The following is a 19,856-nucleotide window of genomic DNA, read 5'->3' on the forward strand; positions in this document are numbered from 1 at the left end:
TGAAACTTAAGGTAATACTAATCTGTCCTATTGTATGGATTTCTCCAGAAGTACTAGAGAAAGCAGATAAATTAGTTCATCCATGAATTTAGTTGACAGAGACATGGATAAAAAAGTCACAGGACAATGGCGTTTATGGTACAGGAATGAAGAGCCATATCTAAAATGGTAAGGAGAGAAGAAAAAAGAAGCAAGGAATGGTGGATAGAGAGAGGAGACAGATCAATGGATAAAAGGCTGGAAAGAGATTAAAAAATGATCTTAGTGAGAGCGGTTGAAAAGTCAACTGGAATGATAATGGGATATCAAACGAGAATAGGATGTCGAAATCAGTGATTTTGGAAGTAGGAGCAGTTGGAGGTGGTGAAAAGGTCTAGGGTGTAACTGAGGGAGCAGACGTCTGATGTTCAGTGGAGAAGAAGAGTGTCAGAGCTGAAGAAGTCAAGAAACCATGTGGCCAAGGTCTTAAAAGGTTTGACTACAGAGATGCAGAAATCACCATGAGGTGACCATCAATCGGGTACCAAACCATCCAGCAGTGAAGGAGTATGTCCAGAAAGGATGGAGATAATACCACCAGAAAAGAAGAAGGATAACAGGGCTAAAATGACATGATCCTCAAAGCAGCATCTTGCTTGTATTTTTTTTTTGTTTTTTTTTTTTTTTGCGGTACACGGGCCTCTCACTGTTGTGGCCACTCCCGTTGCGGAGCACAGGCTCCGGACGTGCAGGCTCAGCGGCCATGGCTCACGGGCCCAGCCGCTCCGCGGCATGTGGGATCTTCCCGGACTGGGGCACGAACCCACGTCCCCTGCATCGGCAGGCGGACTCTCAACCACTGCGCCACCAGGGAAGCCCCCTTTTTTTTTTTTAATCTAAGAGATTCAGGGTGTAAAGATCTAGAACTGGCAGGAAGGAATAGAAGAAGGAAAATAATCAGGGTGACAGCATTCACAGAAATATAAGCTGACCCTCAACTTATAATTGAGGTTAATCCTCATCCTTATATCAGCCTTTCCTCTTTGAATGTAGGTGGAAACTGTGGATATGATAAACGATCACTCCTCTGATTCTGTTATACAGCAAAAGGAAGATTACCTTAGGTGGACCTGGTCTAATCAGGTGAGCTGTTTAAAAGCAGCATGTTTTTCTGGCTGGTTTCAGAAGAGGTTTCAGAGAGATGCACTCTAGCTGGCCTCGAAGAAAGCCAACATCTATGCTGTGAAGTGCCTATGAGGGCCACATGTCAAGGAACTGCAGGTAGCCCCTGGGAGCTGAGAGTCGCCCCTGGCTGGCAGTTATCAGGAAAACGGGGACCTCATCATCACAGCTGCAATGAAATGAATCCTGCCAACAACCAGTGAGATGACAAGAGGACCCTCAAGCCCAGATGATAACTACAGCCTCAGCTGACACCTCGATTTCAACGCAGTGAGACCTACAGCAGAGAATCCAGCCATGCCATTGCCTGGACTTCTGACCTAGATAACATATTTCTGCTGTTTTAGGCTGCTAAGTTTATGGTTATTTACTATGCAGGAAACGAAAACTAAAACAGTGACCATAAATAGTTTACCCAGGATAATTGCAGTTTACGCATGTTGTCCCTGCATAATTAACAGTGTCCCCTTCCACTCTCACATGAGTCTGGATTATATGCTAATTTATACGGTCACCCTAACAATAATTTCACCTCCCAAACCCTAAAGATTCATGTGGATGTAGGAGAATAGACAGCCACCACCTGAAAGGGCTGCGAGAGAAGTGGAACACCTACAGGAAAGCCAAATTTCTATCAAGAAAAAGGGTTAAAAGAAATGCTTAGACAGCCCCACTACTGGGCATATACCCTGAGAAAACCGTAATTCAAATAGAGTCATGTACCACAATGTTCATTGCAGCTCTATTTACAATAGCCAGGACATGGAAGCAACCTAAGTATCCATCAACAGATGAATGGATAAAGAAGATGTGGCACATATACACAATGGAATATTACTCAGCCATAAAAAGAAACGAAATTGAGTTATTTGTAGCGAGCTGGATGGACCTAGAGTCTGTCATACAGAGTGAAGTCAGAAAGAGAAAAACAAATACCGTATGCTAACACATATATATGGAATCTAAAAAAAAAAAAAAAAAGGCTCTGAAGAATCTACAGGCAGGACAGGAATAAAGATGCAGATGTAGAGAATGGACTTGAGGACATGGGGAGGGGCAAGGGGAAGCTGGGACGAAGTGAGAGAGTGGCATGGACATATATACACTACCAAACGTAAAATACATAGCTAGTGGGAAGCAGCTACATAGCACAGGGAGATCAGCTCGGTGCTTTGTGACCACCTAGAGGGGTGGGATAGGGAGGGTGGGAGGGAGACGCAAAAAGGAGGGGATATGAGGATATATGTATATGTACAGCTGATTCATTTTGTTATACAGCAGAAACTAACACACCACTGTAAAGCAATTATACTCCAATAAAGATGTTAAAAAAAAACCCAAACAAAACAGGTCAGAGCCACAGTGGGCAAGTCTCAGCAGTTTTTCTGAGGAGTGTGGGGCACTGACGTAAGGGACTAGATTTTGTAGCTTTTGTTTGGATTTTCTTCATGTGTGTATCTTACCTCCTGCTGTAACTTGCTACAAGTAGGTATACTGTCTTATGCCTTTAAAAAAAATAGTCCTCCTGCCTAGTTTTGCACCAGGTACAAAGTAGCTATTTAACTATGACATGTAACTATTTAGAAGTGAACAGGGGCATGGCCAAGAAGTGTACCTTTTCCCTCAATGAATACACATTATCTCTTAGAATTCTAGAGATGTGAGGAGAGGTATGCTGATCACATGAAAATGAAACATTGCATCTGACAAAGTCAACAGTCTTAATTGTTCCAAGTCTATAACAACATAATTTTCTGACTCCTTAAAGTAAATGATTTAATATCATCAGTGCCCAAACAACTACACTGGACATATGTGAGTTGCTCATGAACATTTACTTTAAAAAAAAAAGCAATAATATTAATAGAGATTGTTAAACAAATCCAATACTTTGTCATTTATAGATTTTGAAGAACGGGATAAGTAACTTTGTTCAGAGGTGGAGTCTGCCATCTGCTGGGAAGAAAGGTGAAATTTCCATGTCATCAACTAAGTTATATAACTACCTCTACTGACAACAAACTGTACTGTGGTACAAGTGTATTGTGCATACACATACACACTTCCTGCCATGGAGTAGTAACCACATGGGAATTGGTCAAATTTCTCTTGGTAAAGTGAAGACAAGAATAAGTGGACACCTGAAAGTAAGGCAAGGGGGAAGGCAGGGAATGAGAGCAGTCTTGTTTACCTCCAGCCCTCCTTGCAGATCAGGAAAGGGTTAAGAGTTTCCGTTTGGGAAGATGAAAAGGTCCCAAAGATGGATGGTGGTGATGGTCGCACAACAACGTGAATATACTTAATGCCACCGAACTGTACTAACGTGGCAGAAAAACATGATAGTCTCCATGGCTGAACGAAAATCCTTGATCAGAACGTAAGGCTTTATCCGCTGGGTGGCAGACTGTATTTTCCAAACATAACTGCAGGGATCTCTCACACCACCCTTGCTCCACTGTGGTGGACTTGACCACCACCCCAGCATCATGAGATGAAGTCCCTTCTCCTTCCCTCCAGCCTTAGAGACTGTGACCAACAGAATATGGCGGAATGTGGCCGCATAACTTTACAGCCAGGTAAGACAAGGCCTTGCAGCTTCCCCATAGCTCTCTAGGGATGCTGGTCCTCCAGCTGCTTCCTCCGGTGATGCTCTCTCTTAAAATAATGTCTCCATGCTGTGAAAAGCACAAGCCACATTCAGAGGCCCACACAGAGGTGGGTCCTGTCGACCATTCCAGCCTTGTGATCTGAACAAGGACTTCTGTTTAAGTGGTTCATTCAGTCACAGAGACTATCATGCTTTCTATTAAATTATACTTTTAAAAATAATACCTTATTCAAACTATGCATAATATTTTGTAGGATTTTTATTGCCATATTTAAATGATTCAGATTTGGAGGAAGATCCTGATACACTGCTGTTGTTGTTTTTGGTTTTTTTTAAATCACTGTTAAATGATGTTTAGCCCAAACCTTCCCCATCTCAGCAGATGGCAATTCCATCCTTCTAACTGTTTGGGACAAAATCTTAGAGCTTCCCTGGACTCCTTTCCTCTCACAAGCCACATCCCACCCATGAAGCAGATTTATAAAGCATATCCTAATTCAGCTCTTTTCATCACCTCTACTGCTAACATCCTACCATATCTTGTTTTAATTACTGCAATCATCTCTCTGAAATGGTCTGCTTCTATCTTTTCCTTCCACTGTTTACTCTTTACATGGCATCCAGACTGATCATTTTAAAATATAAATCAACTCAAGCTATCTTCTACCCAAAGCTCTACAAAGATTCCTCCTTTCACTCAGAGTAAAGCCAAAGCCCTTACAATGGCCAGCAAGGCCCTTGTCACCTCTCTGACCCCCTCCCTACAGCTCTCCTGCTGCTCCTTCTGCTCTGGCTACTCTGGCATTTTTGCTGTTCCCTGAATTCACATGCACACTCTTGCTGTACGGCCACGATCCTGAAAACTTCTGCTCTTCCCCAGATGTCTGCAGGCAGACATCTAAGACTTTGCTCAAATCTCACTTTCTCAACAAGGCCTATAAGACTATCCCCACTCCTACCCTTGATTCCTTTTTCTGATTTCTTGCTCATGTGAGAGTCCAGTGTACACTGGAAGAGGGGCTCTGATCCATGAATTCAGGGCCCCAGCCTCCTTTCATCTAAGGACTCTGCCTCTGTTAACTAACAGAGATCCTTTCATTTGGGCTGGTGTACATAGGGAGTGGGAAAGGCAAAGATAGAAAGAATGGAGAAGACACACCTGCTTTAAACTACCTTGACCCAGAAGTAACACAGATGACTTCCAAACAAATTCCATGGGTAAGAACTAGTCATATGGTCCATCCGGCTACAAGGAGGATGGCTATATAATCTAGTTATATATCCAGAAGAAAAGGAAAACATGGATACTGGTAAGGACTTCTAATCACTAAATATCTTTCTGCTCACTTTCACTACCCAAAGAACACACTCAAGCCTCTCCCACCGCCCAGAAGCAAACCTGAAGTCCCATTCAGTCAGCACATCTAACTACAAGTGCAGGACCTCTGGCTCTGCCAGTTTCCTTCATCAAGACCACGTGCAGCTCCTTAAGACACAACCTATGAACTGAAAAGGCATGTTATTTGCCCCGGCTCTCCCCAGTCCCAATATACAAGAGTGGGACAGGAGGAGAAGGTTCTTCCTTACCAAATATTCTCCTTGGCCATGTGGGCTCTGGCACACCCTCCTGAGGGGCCGTAAAACCTTCATAGCCCATCTCTTTCCAGGGCAAGTTCTGGGTCCTTAAAAATTGATTTTATAGCTGTAATAGTCAGGCTCATGGTTCCATTGCCAACAGAATTCCGTCAAAAACTTAGCAGGCCTTTGATCTATTTGTTTCCAGTCGGCTCCATGTGCCAGTAACCACACACAAAGTTCTTCCCCAGACATGCCTCCATTCCTCTTGCTTTCAACTAACCGAAGCCACCTGGAGGCCACATGAAACAATAGGTCAGCAGTTTCCAACTCTGGCTGCAAAACAGAATCTTGGCTGCAAAACAGAACTTTCAAAAACTGCCTGTGTCCGGGTTTCATGTACCCTGGACCCATTAAATCAGAAGCTATGAAGGTGGGAGCAAGATGATTCTGATGAGAAGCCAGTTAAGAACTATACTTCATCTGATCTTTGCCACAGGACTGTCACATTTTTTTTTCAACCGAGAACACTTACTAGGTCTTTGATGCTCAAAACCTCTCTCAACTCTTATCTCTTGCTCTCTAGAAATAGTCTGTTTTTCCTTTCACTACCCCAACTCTCAGAACTTTCTCTATTCCCTTTCATTTTTTGCTGGAAAGCTAGCCAATTCTTTCCTAAGCTCATCTCTTTCATGTAATACCTTACCAATAAGAGTCAACACACACTCTGACCTTTTCCAACGTTTGACCTAGAGTTCGCTTGGCATGAAGGAAGTCTTCCAAATTATCATGGATGACAAATTTACCAAATTGGTCACCATTGCAGAACTTGGGTTTCTGTCTTTCCCAACTCCAATATCAGTGTCCTCATCAGTGTGCTTCCTGACTGCTAAGCCAACGAAACAAATGTTAAGGTTTTGTTTTAACAGAATTCCACTTCCAGTACCAACCACTGTAGCAAAAACTAAAACCTCAGTAGCTTAACACAGAGTTTCTCCCTTGCTTCCATCAGAGTCACACAGGTTGGCAGGATATTCCTCTCCACCCATTGTTCAAGGACGCAGTTTCCTTTCATTTTATGGTTTCACCCTCTCTGGGTCCTAATGAAATTCTCTCCATTAAGCTGCTAGAGAGGATAGAAAAGGCACCCAGTTATTAACTGTCTTGTTCTGGGAAGAGATATATCACTCTGATCACATTCCACTGGTAACAGCTATTCACATGGTCCTTTTGGATACAGTGGGGCTGAGAAATGTAGTCTAGATGTGTGCCCAGCAAGAACAGGAATACAGTGATGTTGGTGAGCCCTAGTGGTCTCTTTAACACCCTTAAAATTTAAGCTCCACCAAGGCAGGAATCGTCGTCTAGTTTGTTCATAGATGTATCTCACAAGCCTCTTACAGAGTGCCTGGGACATCGCAGGTGCTCAAAATATATCTTTTGAATAAATAATGAATGGACAGAATGAATTACAGGTATGGTACCATATGGCATTCTTTTCTATAATAAAGACAAATGAATGGATTGATGAATAAAAGAATGGCGAATTATACTGCACAGTTACTTAGATAAAACATTAAACAGAACTTTTGGAAAAATCAAAATAAATTTCCAAGCACCAACACTACACATATCAAATCTACAATGCAAATTCATATACAAACTGGTTAAATGCACCCTAAATTCATCTGTTGTGAACACAGAGAAACATTCATTCAAAATTTTAGTACAAACACAGTGGACAAACTTCAAAGAAATTACTATTAAACTGAAACACATTTTTTTGTTAGGTGGAAATTTCTTTACCCACAACAGCCTCAAAATTCATCCATATCTTCCTCAAAGAACAAGGGCGCTGCACACAGAGTCCTAGTCTTAAAAACAAGTCACACACAGACATGTAAAAGCCCTTACCAATATGCATCTACCATCATAATGCAAACACTCATCAAAATTCAGGACTAATACATTTATGATACCAGCTTCAAAATTATGCATGCTGGTAATACTTGATTTTTCCTTAACTCTTAAGTCACTATAACAAAAATAAATTAATAAACTAGAAAAAAATAACAAAGCTGAAATAAAAATAACAATAAATGGTGATAAGACTTACTTCACAAGAGTGTTGTGAGGATCAAACAGAAATATAAGAATTCACTTGTGATTTCTGTACTTTCCTTTATGTATGTTATAGATCAACAGAGTATATGAAAAACTGCTTTGTAAATCATAAAGCAATATTCAAACAGTCACTTATCTTTAAATAAATGTAAAATTCCCATTTCTATATGGGTTTTAAATTAGCTAAATGAGCAAGTTCAAACTAAGGTGAAAAAGAAGTTCCTCATCCTCCTAGCCCCAACATCTAGAAAGAGAACTTTCAGTAGATACATTCCAGAGAATCCAGTCATTATGCAAGGTAATAAGGCAACGAGCCTTCTCAGTGTAAAGAGTTAGACTCTAAACAAAAAACAGTTGAAAAATATTAATAAGTCATTTAACACAGCGGGATACTTGTACTTTAAGAAGAAGAAAAAGTAACAATTTGAAAATCTATAAATTCTCTCTAGTCAATGAAAAAGAGAATAAACTACTGGGTTTTATTTTTTGTTTTCCCTTTGCTTGTTTAAAAAATTTAAAGTAATGACTCCTCAACCAAAAGAAATATTGGAATTTACAACATAAGACCCAGGATAGGAGGTTCAGTTTAACAAAATTTTATGGGTTAGCTGTAACTGAAAAGCCATCTAATAAAAAATTATCTCTAACACATTATCAGAGATGTAGGAAGTAAAGTATACACTTGATTAAAGTTTGTTTCTTGTTTTTAACTAATCCCTGATATAAACTTATTTGCTTTTTTCTTGGTTGAGTTTTAAGACGGTTAACTAGGAAAAAGAAGAAAATAGAAAAAAAACCCTGCTTATTGAAGCTTTCTAATACTTAAAGTCTAATAGGATGACCGGGCTTAAGAACCTAGATCCTGAATTATACTTATGACCCTATATATTTTTCTACCTTTTAGCAAACTAACCAACCAACAAACAAAAGCTAGAGGAAAAGGATTTAAAGCAAGGCTATAGCAATTTAGGAAATAAAAATATGACATTTTTTAAACTCTGGAAATAAACTGAGAGAAGGGAAGAAAAAATGATTGATATTAAACTTGTTACATGATTTATAAACACCACAGAAAAATCAGACATTGACCTTTACCCAAATACTGTTATTTAAAAGATTGCTTTTGGGACTTCCCTGGTGGTGCAGTGGTTGAGAATCTGCCTGCCAATGCAGGGGACACGGGTTCGAGCCCTGGTCCGGGAAGATCCCACATGCCACGGAGCAACTGGGCCCGTGAGCCACAATTGCTGAGCCTGCGCGTCTGGAGCCTGTGCTCCGCAACAAGAGAGGCCACAACAGTGAGAGGCCCACGCACCGCAATGAAGAGTGGCCCGCACTCGCCGCAACTAGAGAAAGCCCTCGCACAGAAACGAAGACCCAACACAGCCAAAAATAAATAAATAAATTTATATTAAAAAAAAAAAAGATTGCTTTTGAAAGTAAAGACATCAGTGTGGCAATTGTAAAATACGGTTTCTACCCAACTTTAGAGAGGTAAAAATTTAACTCCTTCATCTCATGCAGCTTTCCCTGCAACATTTAAACCCTATAAGCATGAATAAAGTTTGCTTGAAAAAAAGAACTTTAAATCTTCCTTAAAGCACAGAGAGTAAGTCTTCTGGGGTGGGGGTGGTACCCCCTTGTACAATTTTAAAAGAAGACACTTTTCGGGCTTCCCTGGTGGCGCAGTGGTTGAGAATCTACCTGCCAATGCAGGGGACACAGGTTCAAGCCCTGGTCTGGGAGGATCCCACATGCCGCAGAGCATCTCGGCCCGTGAGCCACAACTACTGAGCCTGCGCGTCTGGAGCTTGTGCTCCACAACAAGAGAAGCCGCGACAGTGAGAGGCCCGTGCACCGCGATGAGGAGTGGCCCCCGCTCGCCGCAACTGGAGAAAGCCCTCACACAAAAACAAAGACCCAGCATAGCCAAAAATAAATATTAATTAATAAAAAAAAAAAAAGAAGACACTTTTCACTGGGAAAGGGAGCACTGCAACATTCCATTTTACTGAATAAAAGGGACCACATCAAAGGTCATAATATCTCCATCTCCTAGAACTTTAAAAACTCTCCTTTTCAAATCAAGTGATGAAGCACAACATATCTGCAAGCCCCATCATAAATGTAAGGGTTAATATTTTATGACACCACATCCTTATTTGATAGGCATCTATCAGAAAAGTGGCCCTGGTGCTGTTATGGATGAAACAGATAACCGCTGGGGACACAGACTGAGACACAAAGCAGTTACCCAAGAGGAATGCTCCTTCATCTGGTGCTGGTTGCTGTGAGGGCCATTGGCATGGCCACGCCAAAAGCAATTTTGGCAGAGCTGGTAGTTGTGGCACTGCTGGCATCGGTACCGGAAACCCATCATACTCTCACACCGGCAATAGGAGCACTCCACGGGGTGGAAGACTTGAGGGATGAGGGCAGGGAGGAGAGGGAACCAGAGGGAGAAAGAAGTCATTTTCATTTGGAGAATAAAGTCAGTACAGTGGAAAATCAAATATAACATAAAAGCAAAGGTGAAAACAAAACTAGAAGTGAAGAATCTAAATTGTCTTCAATTTAGTTAACCTAACCAGCCATTCATGGAATAAAAAGAAAATAACAAAATTTTCCATTTAGAATAGATTACAATCCACCTTAGAAAACAACTAATTTCCTTCTTTAAAATGACATTCGTGTCTCAAAGTTTAGGTAAATAAACCAGTAAGGAGGAGAGACACCCTCATTCCAAAATTTCTCTTCCAAACCTATTTTTTTAAAGAGATGTATATTGTTAGTTGTGGACATATGTTTCCTTCACTAACATAAAATCTGTGAGAGCCAGTACGCCATGCTTTATGTCTCTGCTACTTGCAAGTGGTATTTCACACAGTCCTTTGGACTGAAGGCCTCCAAATGTTTGCTGAACTAAATACTACAGGGACTTTCCTGGAAGTCCAGCGGTTAAGACTCCGAGCTTTCAACGCAGGGGGCACTGGTTCGATCCCTGGTTGGGGAACTAAGATCCCACATGACACACAGCACAGCCAGTAAACAAATAAATAAATAATACTACTACATACCTGGGTGCAAATGGTAACTGGTAAAAAAGTAAGGCTACCATATCAAAATACTAGTTTTAGGTCAGAGCTCCAAGTATTGGCATAAAATAAGGTGCTCTAACCAATGAAGGGGCAGTGATTTGGAGAGAGGGAAACTCCGGTGACCTGAGACTCCTTTCTCCACCTCACACAGCATCTTACCTTAGGAAAAACTGCCAGCCGGCAGTCAGGATTTATGGGGGTTACTGGGATTCTCTTATAGCCTGAAAGTCCAGCTTACTCAGTGGAAGTGGGCAATAAATGCACAACTGTATATTACAGATTGTTATTTATACTTTTTTTTTTTTTTTTTTTTTTGGTATGCGGGCCTCTCACTGCTGTGCCTTTTCCTGTTGCGGAGCACAGGCTCGGGACGCGCAGGCTCAGCGGCCATGGCTCACGGGCTCAGCCGCTCCGCGGCACGTGGGATCTTCCCGGACCGGGGCACGAACCCGTGTCCCCTGCATCGGCAGGCGGACTCTCAACCACTGCGCCACCAGGGAAGCCCTGTTATTTATACTTTTAAATGTTGACAGCACGATTGTTCCCTCTGGCAATTCAATTCTGAACACAAGAAATGGAAGTCAAAGGAAAGAGGGATATAATATTCAAAGCTTCATTTGAACAACTCTTTCTAGCACTGTGTATACAAAGGCAGTGTTGTCTCAATCATAAGGATTTTTAGTCCTACTTCCAAAAATGCATATTAACTAGAGAATCAAGTCTCAAAACAAACAAACAACAACAAAACCTGAGCACTAGGTGAGAAAAATAATACAACAAGATCACTCAAAAATAACAGAAAACTAAAATCTGGAATGAGAAATCCAAAGGACATACCTCCTCTAAGAAATTTAAATTTTTGTTATCAAAATATTTCTAAGGAATAATGAAAGTGTTAATCACATAAGAATGTAATTTATAAATAATATACTACATACAAAGTCACAACAAAATGTTCATACGGATAACACTAGATCTCGACAAATGAGATTCTCTCTACTTGGGATAGCAGATATAGAATGATTTTATGAAAATGAGCTGGATATGAAACTACAAAAACATTTAGTGCTATAAAGGTATTGTCCCTCAAAAGAACCAACACTGTAATAATTTAACAGCATAAATCTCTATCCAAAAATCCTGTTTAAAAATTTAGCTGTTTGGGCTTCCCTGGTGGCACAGTGGTTGAGAGTCCGCCTGCCGATGCAGGGGACATGGGTTCGTGCCCCGGTCCGGGAAGATCCCACATGCCGCAGAGCGGCTGGGCCCGTGAGCCACGGCCGCTGGGCATGTGCGCGTTCTGGGCCTGTGCTCCACAGCAGCGGGGGAGGCCACAGCAGTGGGAGGCCCGCGTACCGCAAAAAAAAAAAAAATTTAGCTGTTTTAGTCTGCTCAAGAGATTCCAGGACTTTAGAAAAATAATCTTGTATCTAAGGACTTGTGAACTAAAGCCATGACTGAGTGAAAGCCTGAGAAGTTTAAAAAAAAAAAAGGTATGAGTAGGAGGGAGAGAAAATAAAAAGAGTACGGTAGCGTTCTCTCATTCTTACAAAATGAAAAAAGAGGACTCTGCTTTTTAGCGCCGCTCAGCTATCACTCCTTCTCTTTTGTGGAATGAGGAGAGACAGGCAAGAAGAGCCTTGAAAGAAGGGAGCTTCCAGAGAAAAGCTAGGACCTTTCCTTTAATGAATTCAAACAACCTAAACAAGGAGATAAACTGATAGCAATAGAAGAAAAACCTAAGTAGTTACTAAGAGATAAGTACCATTTCAATTTCAAGTGAAACAAAGATTTACGTCAAACTACTTGGGAAGGATACTGAGAGTAAATTCAGTGGTAAAGGAAAAAACTGAATATGGGTGAAACCCAATACCAAATTCTATCTTGGCTATTTTCCTTTAAACTATTCCAAAATTTTATAGTGTTAGTGGTTGATATTGAATATATACAATTTTTTGGAGTTATGCTTTTTATAAACTAAAGGAAGTCATGGCTAAGTCAGGTGGGTTTAAGCAGAAAACAACCGTCTGGAATCTTGGGGGAAAAGCCTGGAGTTTGAACCACAAAGTTTTCTGACCTGATATTACTACCTCTTGGTATCCTATCTAAGTATAATAAGTCCTCCCTCCCTTTTTTTTTTTTTTTTGAGAAATAAATATTCCTCTTTTGGAAGCTAAAACCACAAATTCAAATGATGGAGTGCCAGCAAATGTCAACTGTAATTTTCAATGATAATAACTAAGGACATTACAAATACTGTCAGTTCATATACTTCCTATAGCACAGGGAACTGAATGATAAAAGTTCTGCTTACCATTCTCAACGTGGGCAAGCCTATGCATGAGAGGTAGCCAGACAAGGCACTGGGGAGGAGGATCGGCCATCATGGTGTCTAAAAACGTATTTAGCATTATCTTTTTCTGTGAAGAGAAAAAAAAACAAGTATACTTCACATTTTTCAAATATCTCTGAACTCTAAGATTAAGTTAATTTAGGATTCTCCCAACCAAGTTGTAATGAATTACATGGGAAATTTTATAGCAAAATAAATAGTATTTTGCATTACTACAGACACTGCTACACACTATTCTATGTACTACTGCTATATTCAAATGCATTTCCACTTACATTATTTTATTTGAGTCTTAAAACAACTGTAAAAGACAAATAGGCTAGGATGGAATTACTATGTTGTACACCTGAAACTAATACTGTAAGTTAACTATATTTCAATAAAACATATGAAATGAAAAAAAGATAAATAGGCTAGGTATTACTATCTTCATTTTACAGATGAGATAATAAAGGAATGACGCATTTAAATGGTTTGTAAAGGTCCTACCAAAATCAGGACTACAACTCAGGTGTCCTTCAAATGACTATTTCTGAAGAATTCTGAAGGAAAGTCTCAGATCCAGGACAGAGACTGTAGGCCAGCACTGAATGGAGGGAGGGAAAGGTTCTCACATATATGTAAGAGGGCTAAATGAGGGTGATAACAGTAGGAAGTTACCGTCCAAAGGCCCTTATACATAGCTATGCATTGACGGTGTAGTTTGAGAAATGCCTACTCGAATAGGCTAAATAAAGTTTTCCAAAGTGTTTTCCATCTCAGGCATCAAAGCTACTAATGTTTCTGAGATTTCAGTGGAATCTGGGAGGAATGCGTGAGCAACGTTAAAAATAAAAACAGAAAGTCACCCAGCATTTGAATGGAGGTTCAGACATGGAAAATGCCTCTTATAATGGATATGCAAATAACTGCAATAAACCAAAATGAAATTAAAAGTGTCTACTTAAAATTGAGAAAGAAGATGCTAGGAAGTCTTTAGCTAGTCAGAGGTGGTTAATATACGTTTGTAATTATATCACTTATCATAAATGTAATGTTTAAATTAATGTTTCTGTATCCTCTTATATTTGTTAAAAATTACACTTTTACAAATCCACTTATAATCCTAATGCTACTTTCCCTAAAAGTTTTGATTCACCTATCATGGAGTTTTGTGTGGTTTCTTAAATCTTCAAGACGAAAAGGAATTATACTTGGTATCTCAGAAATCCCTCATAAGTACGCTCAGGATCAGTTTCCGAAAGTTGTCCTAAGTCATACTATAATTTAAGTCCTCCAAAAGCATGAGGAATGAAACCAGAAGAACTGTATCCCAGTGCTCTGTCTTCCATTAACTACGAGATTGGGGGGAAATCACCTAACATTCTGGTTTCAGTTTTCTTATCTCTCAAGGGCTAGAGCAGTGGTTCTCGAAGTATGGTCAGAGGTCCCCCTGCAAGGTTCCTAAAACATTTCCAAAGAGCCCATGAGGTCAAAACTATTTTCATAATAATACTAAGACATCATTTGCTTTTTTCAATCTGATTCTCTCATGACTGTACAGTGGAATGTTCCAGAGGCAACGTGGCATATCCACAATTATCTGCAAAAGCTTTTAAAATATTCCTCCCTTTTCCAACTACACAGCTGTCTGAGACCAGATTTTCTTTCCATACTTTAACCAAAACAACATATCACAACAGACTGAATGGATAAGCAGATATGAAAACCCAGCTGTCTTCAACTGAGCCAAATATTAAAGAAATTTGCAAAAAATATAAAACAATGGCATTCTTCTCATTAAATTTTTTTGCTTTGGAATATCTACTTTTCATAAAATATATTATTTATGTTAATATGTAATCGGTTTATCATTGTTCTTTTTAAATGATTTACTATTTTATAATTTATCAGTTTTGATTTCTAATATGGAAAGACTGATAGATATAACTCATATAAACAAAAGCTCTCTGGGGTGCTCAAATATTTTCAGGGGTGTAAAAAGGTCCTGATACCAGAAAGTTTGAGAACTTATGGGACACAATTCCCAGCTCTAAAATTCCGTGACTCAGTAAATAACTATGTGAAAGACAGACTCTTTCACTCTTCTTCTACCTTTTGTTTTGTTTTATTTTGGTTTTGCTCCTGAGCTGAATACATTCTTTGCATTTCTCTTTATTTTTTACAACAGAATATTTATAATAAAAACTATAATAAAACTGCAAGTAATGAACATTCTTGCCACAATTCTCATTTTTCTGTATTTCACTCCAAATGCGTGTTTCTATATAATTATGTACATAGGGTATATAAAAATATATAATCTGTCTTTCCACTTAATATTTTTTCTTTTTTAAATAAATTTATTTATTTATTTCTGGCTGAGTTGGGTCTTTGTTGCTGCGCACGGGCTCTCTCTAGTTGTGGCGAGTGGGAGCCACTCTTTGTTGCCATGCGTGGGCTTCTCATAGCGGTGGCTTCTCTTGTTGCAGAGCACAGGCTCTAGGCATGTGGGCTTCAGTAGTTGAGGCACATGATGAAGCACAGGCTCAGTAGCTGTGGCGCCAAGGCTTAGCTGCTTCGCCGCATGTGGGATCTTCCCAAACCAGGGCTCGAACCCGTGTTCCCTGCATTGGCAGGCAGATTCCCAACCACTGTGCCACCAGGGAATCCCCCACTTAATGTTTTATTAAATACTTTATTGTTTTGCTACAAGGTCTTCTTTTCTAATCATTTTAACAGCTGCCTCATCCACTGAGCAAAAACACCATGATTTATTTATGCTTTCCTCAATAAAACATTGAGCCTGTTTTTATCTTTGTATGTGCTCTCATATTTTTCTTAGAAACCAGTGTTTCTGTTTGCTGTCTACTTCCCCACGCTTTGTTATTCTAATCATCAATACTGACAATTATTAGTCTAGATGGCATTTGACTTCCCTCCCTCCACTCTTGGCTACAACTTTCCTGTTTTAAAAGAGGGAAGAAATCATCTCTTAAAAGTGAGAAATCCAGTATCACTAAAATAACGTGAGAAAACAAGTAAAATAATTTAGCATTAGGTCATAATAGCTGCAATTTCCAATCTCATCTTTTCCATTAAAAACTCCTATTTTCTGGGACTTCCCTGGTGGTGCAGTGGTTAAGAATCCGCCTGCCAATGGAGGGGACATGAGTTCAATCCCTGGTCCGGGAAGATCCCACATGCCGCGGAGCAACTAAGCCCGTGTGTTACAACTACTGACCCCACGTGCCGCAACTACTGAAGCTCACACGTTCTAGGGCCCGCGTGCCGCAACTATTGAGCCTGTGTGCTGCAACTACTGAAGCCTGGGCACCTAGAGCCCGTGCTCTGCAACAAGAGAAGCCACCGCAATGAGAAGCCCGCACACTGCAACAAAGAGTAGCCCCCACTCGCCACAACTAGAGAAAGCCCGTGCACAGCAACAAAGACCCAGTGCAGCCAAAAACAACAACAACAAAAACAACAAAACAAAACTCCTATTTTCTTATGGGCAACAGGGAAATATTTCTTATCCATTGCCCTATCACTTACTTGGTAATCAGTTTAACAATGTATGACATTTAGCTAAAAGACTTAAAAACAGCATTTTTTAAATCTTTCAGATTAAAATGTTTTTATACAAACTTTTTGTGTAAAGTTATAGAAATACTTTGTCTGACAAGAGCAAACACACATTAACTGGTTACAGGACCAGTGCTATGGGTCAGCCTTTCAGTTATTATAAGATACTGAATCATATCACAGATTTATTCTGGACTTTGAAAATTAGAGTACTTTGTAATGACACAACAATATAGTGTTGCTGTGCTTTTTATCGAGATACTTTTATTTATTATAGTTTTTTTTTAAAAAAGAATGGAAAAAGTCTTCAAAAATTCTGAAATTCGGTATTTTCCTCATTGCAAAGGTTGTCTCATTTGAGAAAATTATGGAATAATATCAGTGAAAACAACAAGGTTGCAATCACATCCATGAGCTTTAAGCTTGCAGTAAGAATTCAAGCCCAGATACTTACTCATGCCATAATAGATTTAAAACCACTACTCAATCAAACTACCTAGTAAGCACTGATGATTTTCCAGACACTGTTAGTAATGGGGATTTAAATTTGAAGGAGACCAAGGTGCATCCCTCAGGGCATAAGTGAGCTAGATGTAACAGGCCAGGGCCTGTAGAAGAGGAAACAATTAATCCTACATTGAAAGATTCAGAGCAACAAAGACAAGGAAATATTTAGCTGTGACTTGAAATATGAGGCCTTTGTTGGAGGAGAGAAAGAAGGTCGGGGTTACTGGCATTTCAGTGAGAGCTAACAGCATAAACAAAGAAGAGAAGTATACCACATTCACCTACTCAAAACAAGAGAAATGCAAATCAAAACTATGCTGAGATAACACTTCTCATTTCTCAGATTGGCAAAAATTCCTAAATGTAAGAACATGTGCTGGCATGTGCTGTTGGCAAGGCTGTGGAGAAAAAGATGTGTAAATGGTACAACCCCTGTGGCACTGGGGCAATATCTAAAAAGAATCCATGGCATCCTGAGGGATGGGGTCTGTGGGGGTAGGAGGGATCAGGAATGAAGGTGAAAGAGAGGCAGGGGTTGGATCGATAAGCAACACCTTGTCTGGCTAACTACATTATCCAGGAGGCAGCGAGGAGTTAGTAAGGTTTTTTCAAAGCAAACTAGGGACATCAACAGGGCTGTTTTTTAAAATGATGACTTAAACTCAAATTTGCTTATGATTAAAAGGAATAATGGGGAGGACCTTCAAGATGGCAGAGGAGTAAGACGTGGAGATCACCTTCCTCCCCACATGTACATCAAAAATATATCTACAGGGCTTCCCTGGTGGCACAGTGGTTGAGAGTCCGCCTGCCGATGCAGGGGACACGGGTTCGTGCCCCGGTCCAGGAAGATCCCACATGCTGCGGAGTGGCTGGGCCCGTGAGCCATGGCCGCTGAGCCTGCGCGTCCGCAGCCTGTGCTCCGCAACGGGAGAGGTCACAACAGTGAGAGGCCTGCGTACCACAAAAAAAAAACAAAAAAAAAACCATCTATATGTGGAACAACTCCTACAGAACACCTACTGAACACTGGCAGAAGACCTCAGACTTCCCAAAAGGCAAAAAACTCCCCACGCACCTAGCCGTGTGCCCGATACGGTCTTGGTGCTCCGGCTGGCTGTCAGGCCTGAGCCTCTGAGGTGAGAAGGCCGAGTTCTGGACATTGGACCACCAGAGACCTCCTGGCCGCATGTAATATCTATCAGCGAGAGCTCTCCCACATATCTCCGTCTCAACACTAAGACCCAGCTCCACACAATGACCAGCAAGCTACAGTGTTGGATACCCTATGCCAAACAACTAGCAAGACAGGAACACAATCACACCCATTAGCAGAGAGGCTGCCTAAAATCATAATAGGTGCACAGACACCCCAAAACACACCACTGGACGCAGTCCTGCCCACCAGAAGATAAGATCCAGGTTCATCTACCAGAACACAGGCACCAGTCCCCTCTGCCAGGAAGGCTACACAACCCCCTGCACCAACCTTACCCACTGGGGGCAGACACCAAAAAAAACAGGAACTACGAACATGCAGCCTGTGAAAAGGAGACCCCGAACACAGTAAACTAAGCAAAATGAGAAGACAGAGAAATATGCAGCAGATGAAGGAGCAAAGTAAAAGTCTAAAAGATGAAACAAATGAAGAGGAAATAGGCAGTCTACCTGAAAAAGAATTCAGAGTAATGATAGTAAAGATGATCCAAAATCTTGGAAACAGAGAAAATACAAGAAACGTTTATCAAGTACCTAGAAGAACTAAAGAGTGAGCAAACAAACAATGATGAACAACACAATAAATGAAACTAAAAATTCTCTAGAGGAATCAATAGCAGAATAACTGAGGCAGAAGAACGGAAAAGTGACCTGGAAGATAAAATAGTGGAAATAACTACCACAGAGCAGGATAAAGAAAAAGGAATGAAAAGAATTGAGGACAGTCTCAGAGACTTCTGGGACAACATTAAATGCACCAACAGTCGAATTACATGGGTCCCAGAAGAAGAAGAAGAGAAAAAGAAAGGGACTGAGAAAATATTTGAAGAGATTAGAGTTGAAACCTTCCCTAATACGGGAAAAGAAATAGTCAAGTCCAGGAAGCACAGAGAGTCCCATACAGGATAAATCCAAGGAGAAACATGCCAAGACACATATTAATCAAACTATCAAAAATTAAATACACAGAAAAAAAATTAAAAGCAGCAAGCGAGACCAACAAATAACACACAAGGGAACCCCCATAAGGTTAACAGCTGATCTTTCACCAGAAACTCTCCAAGCCAGAATGCAGTGGCAGGATATATTTAAAGTGATGAAAAGGAAAAACCTACAACCAAAATTACTCTACCCAGCAAGGATCTCAATCAGATTCGATGGAGAAATTAAAACCTTTACAGACAGCAAAAGCTAAGAGAATTCAGCACCACCAGACAAGCTTTACAACAAATGCTAAAGGAACTTCTCTAGCAGGAAACCAAGAGAAGGAAAAGACCTACAAACACAAACCTAAAACAATTAAGAAAATGGTAACAGGAACATACATATCGATAATTACCTTAAATGTAAGTGGATTAAATGCTCCAACCAAAAGACACAGACTGGCTGAATGGATACAAAAACAAGACCCATACATATGCTCCTACAAGCCACTTCAGACCTATGGACACATACAGACTGAAAGTGAGGGATGGAAAAAGATATTCCATGCAAATGGAAATCAAAAGAAAGCTGGAGTAGCAATTCTCATATCAGACAAAATAGACTTTAAAATAAAGACTATTACAAGAGACAAAGCAGGACACTACATAATGATCAAGGGATCAATCCAAGAAGAAGACATAAGAATTGTAAATATTTATGCACC

General features: G+C 40.3%; 1 protein-coding gene across 4 annotated transcripts in view; it reads right to left on the reverse strand.

Annotated features, from left to right (window-relative positions):
• DTNB (dystrobrevin beta) overlaps positions 1–19,856 on the reverse strand; it is a 245,511-nt gene that overhangs the window by 146,251 nt on the left and 79,404 nt on the right. For all 4 annotated transcript variants that reach the window (XM_082852177.1, XM_082852176.1, XM_082852174.1 and 1 more), the window contains exons 7-8: positions 12,881–12,986; positions 9,723–9,889 (exon numbers count right to left, since the gene is read on the reverse strand). In XM_082852177.1, the coding sequence (XP_082708303.1) occupies positions 9,723–9,889; positions 12,881–12,986 (273 nt within the window). The remainder of the gene's footprint in view (positions 1–9,722; positions 9,890–12,880; positions 12,987–19,856) is intronic.

Source organism: Leucopleurus acutus (assembly GCF_964270905.1).
Source record: "Leucopleurus acutus genome assembly, chromosome: 12".
In the NCBI taxonomy this organism is placed as follows: Eukaryota; Metazoa; Chordata; class Mammalia; order Artiodactyla; family Delphinidae; genus Leucopleurus; species Leucopleurus acutus.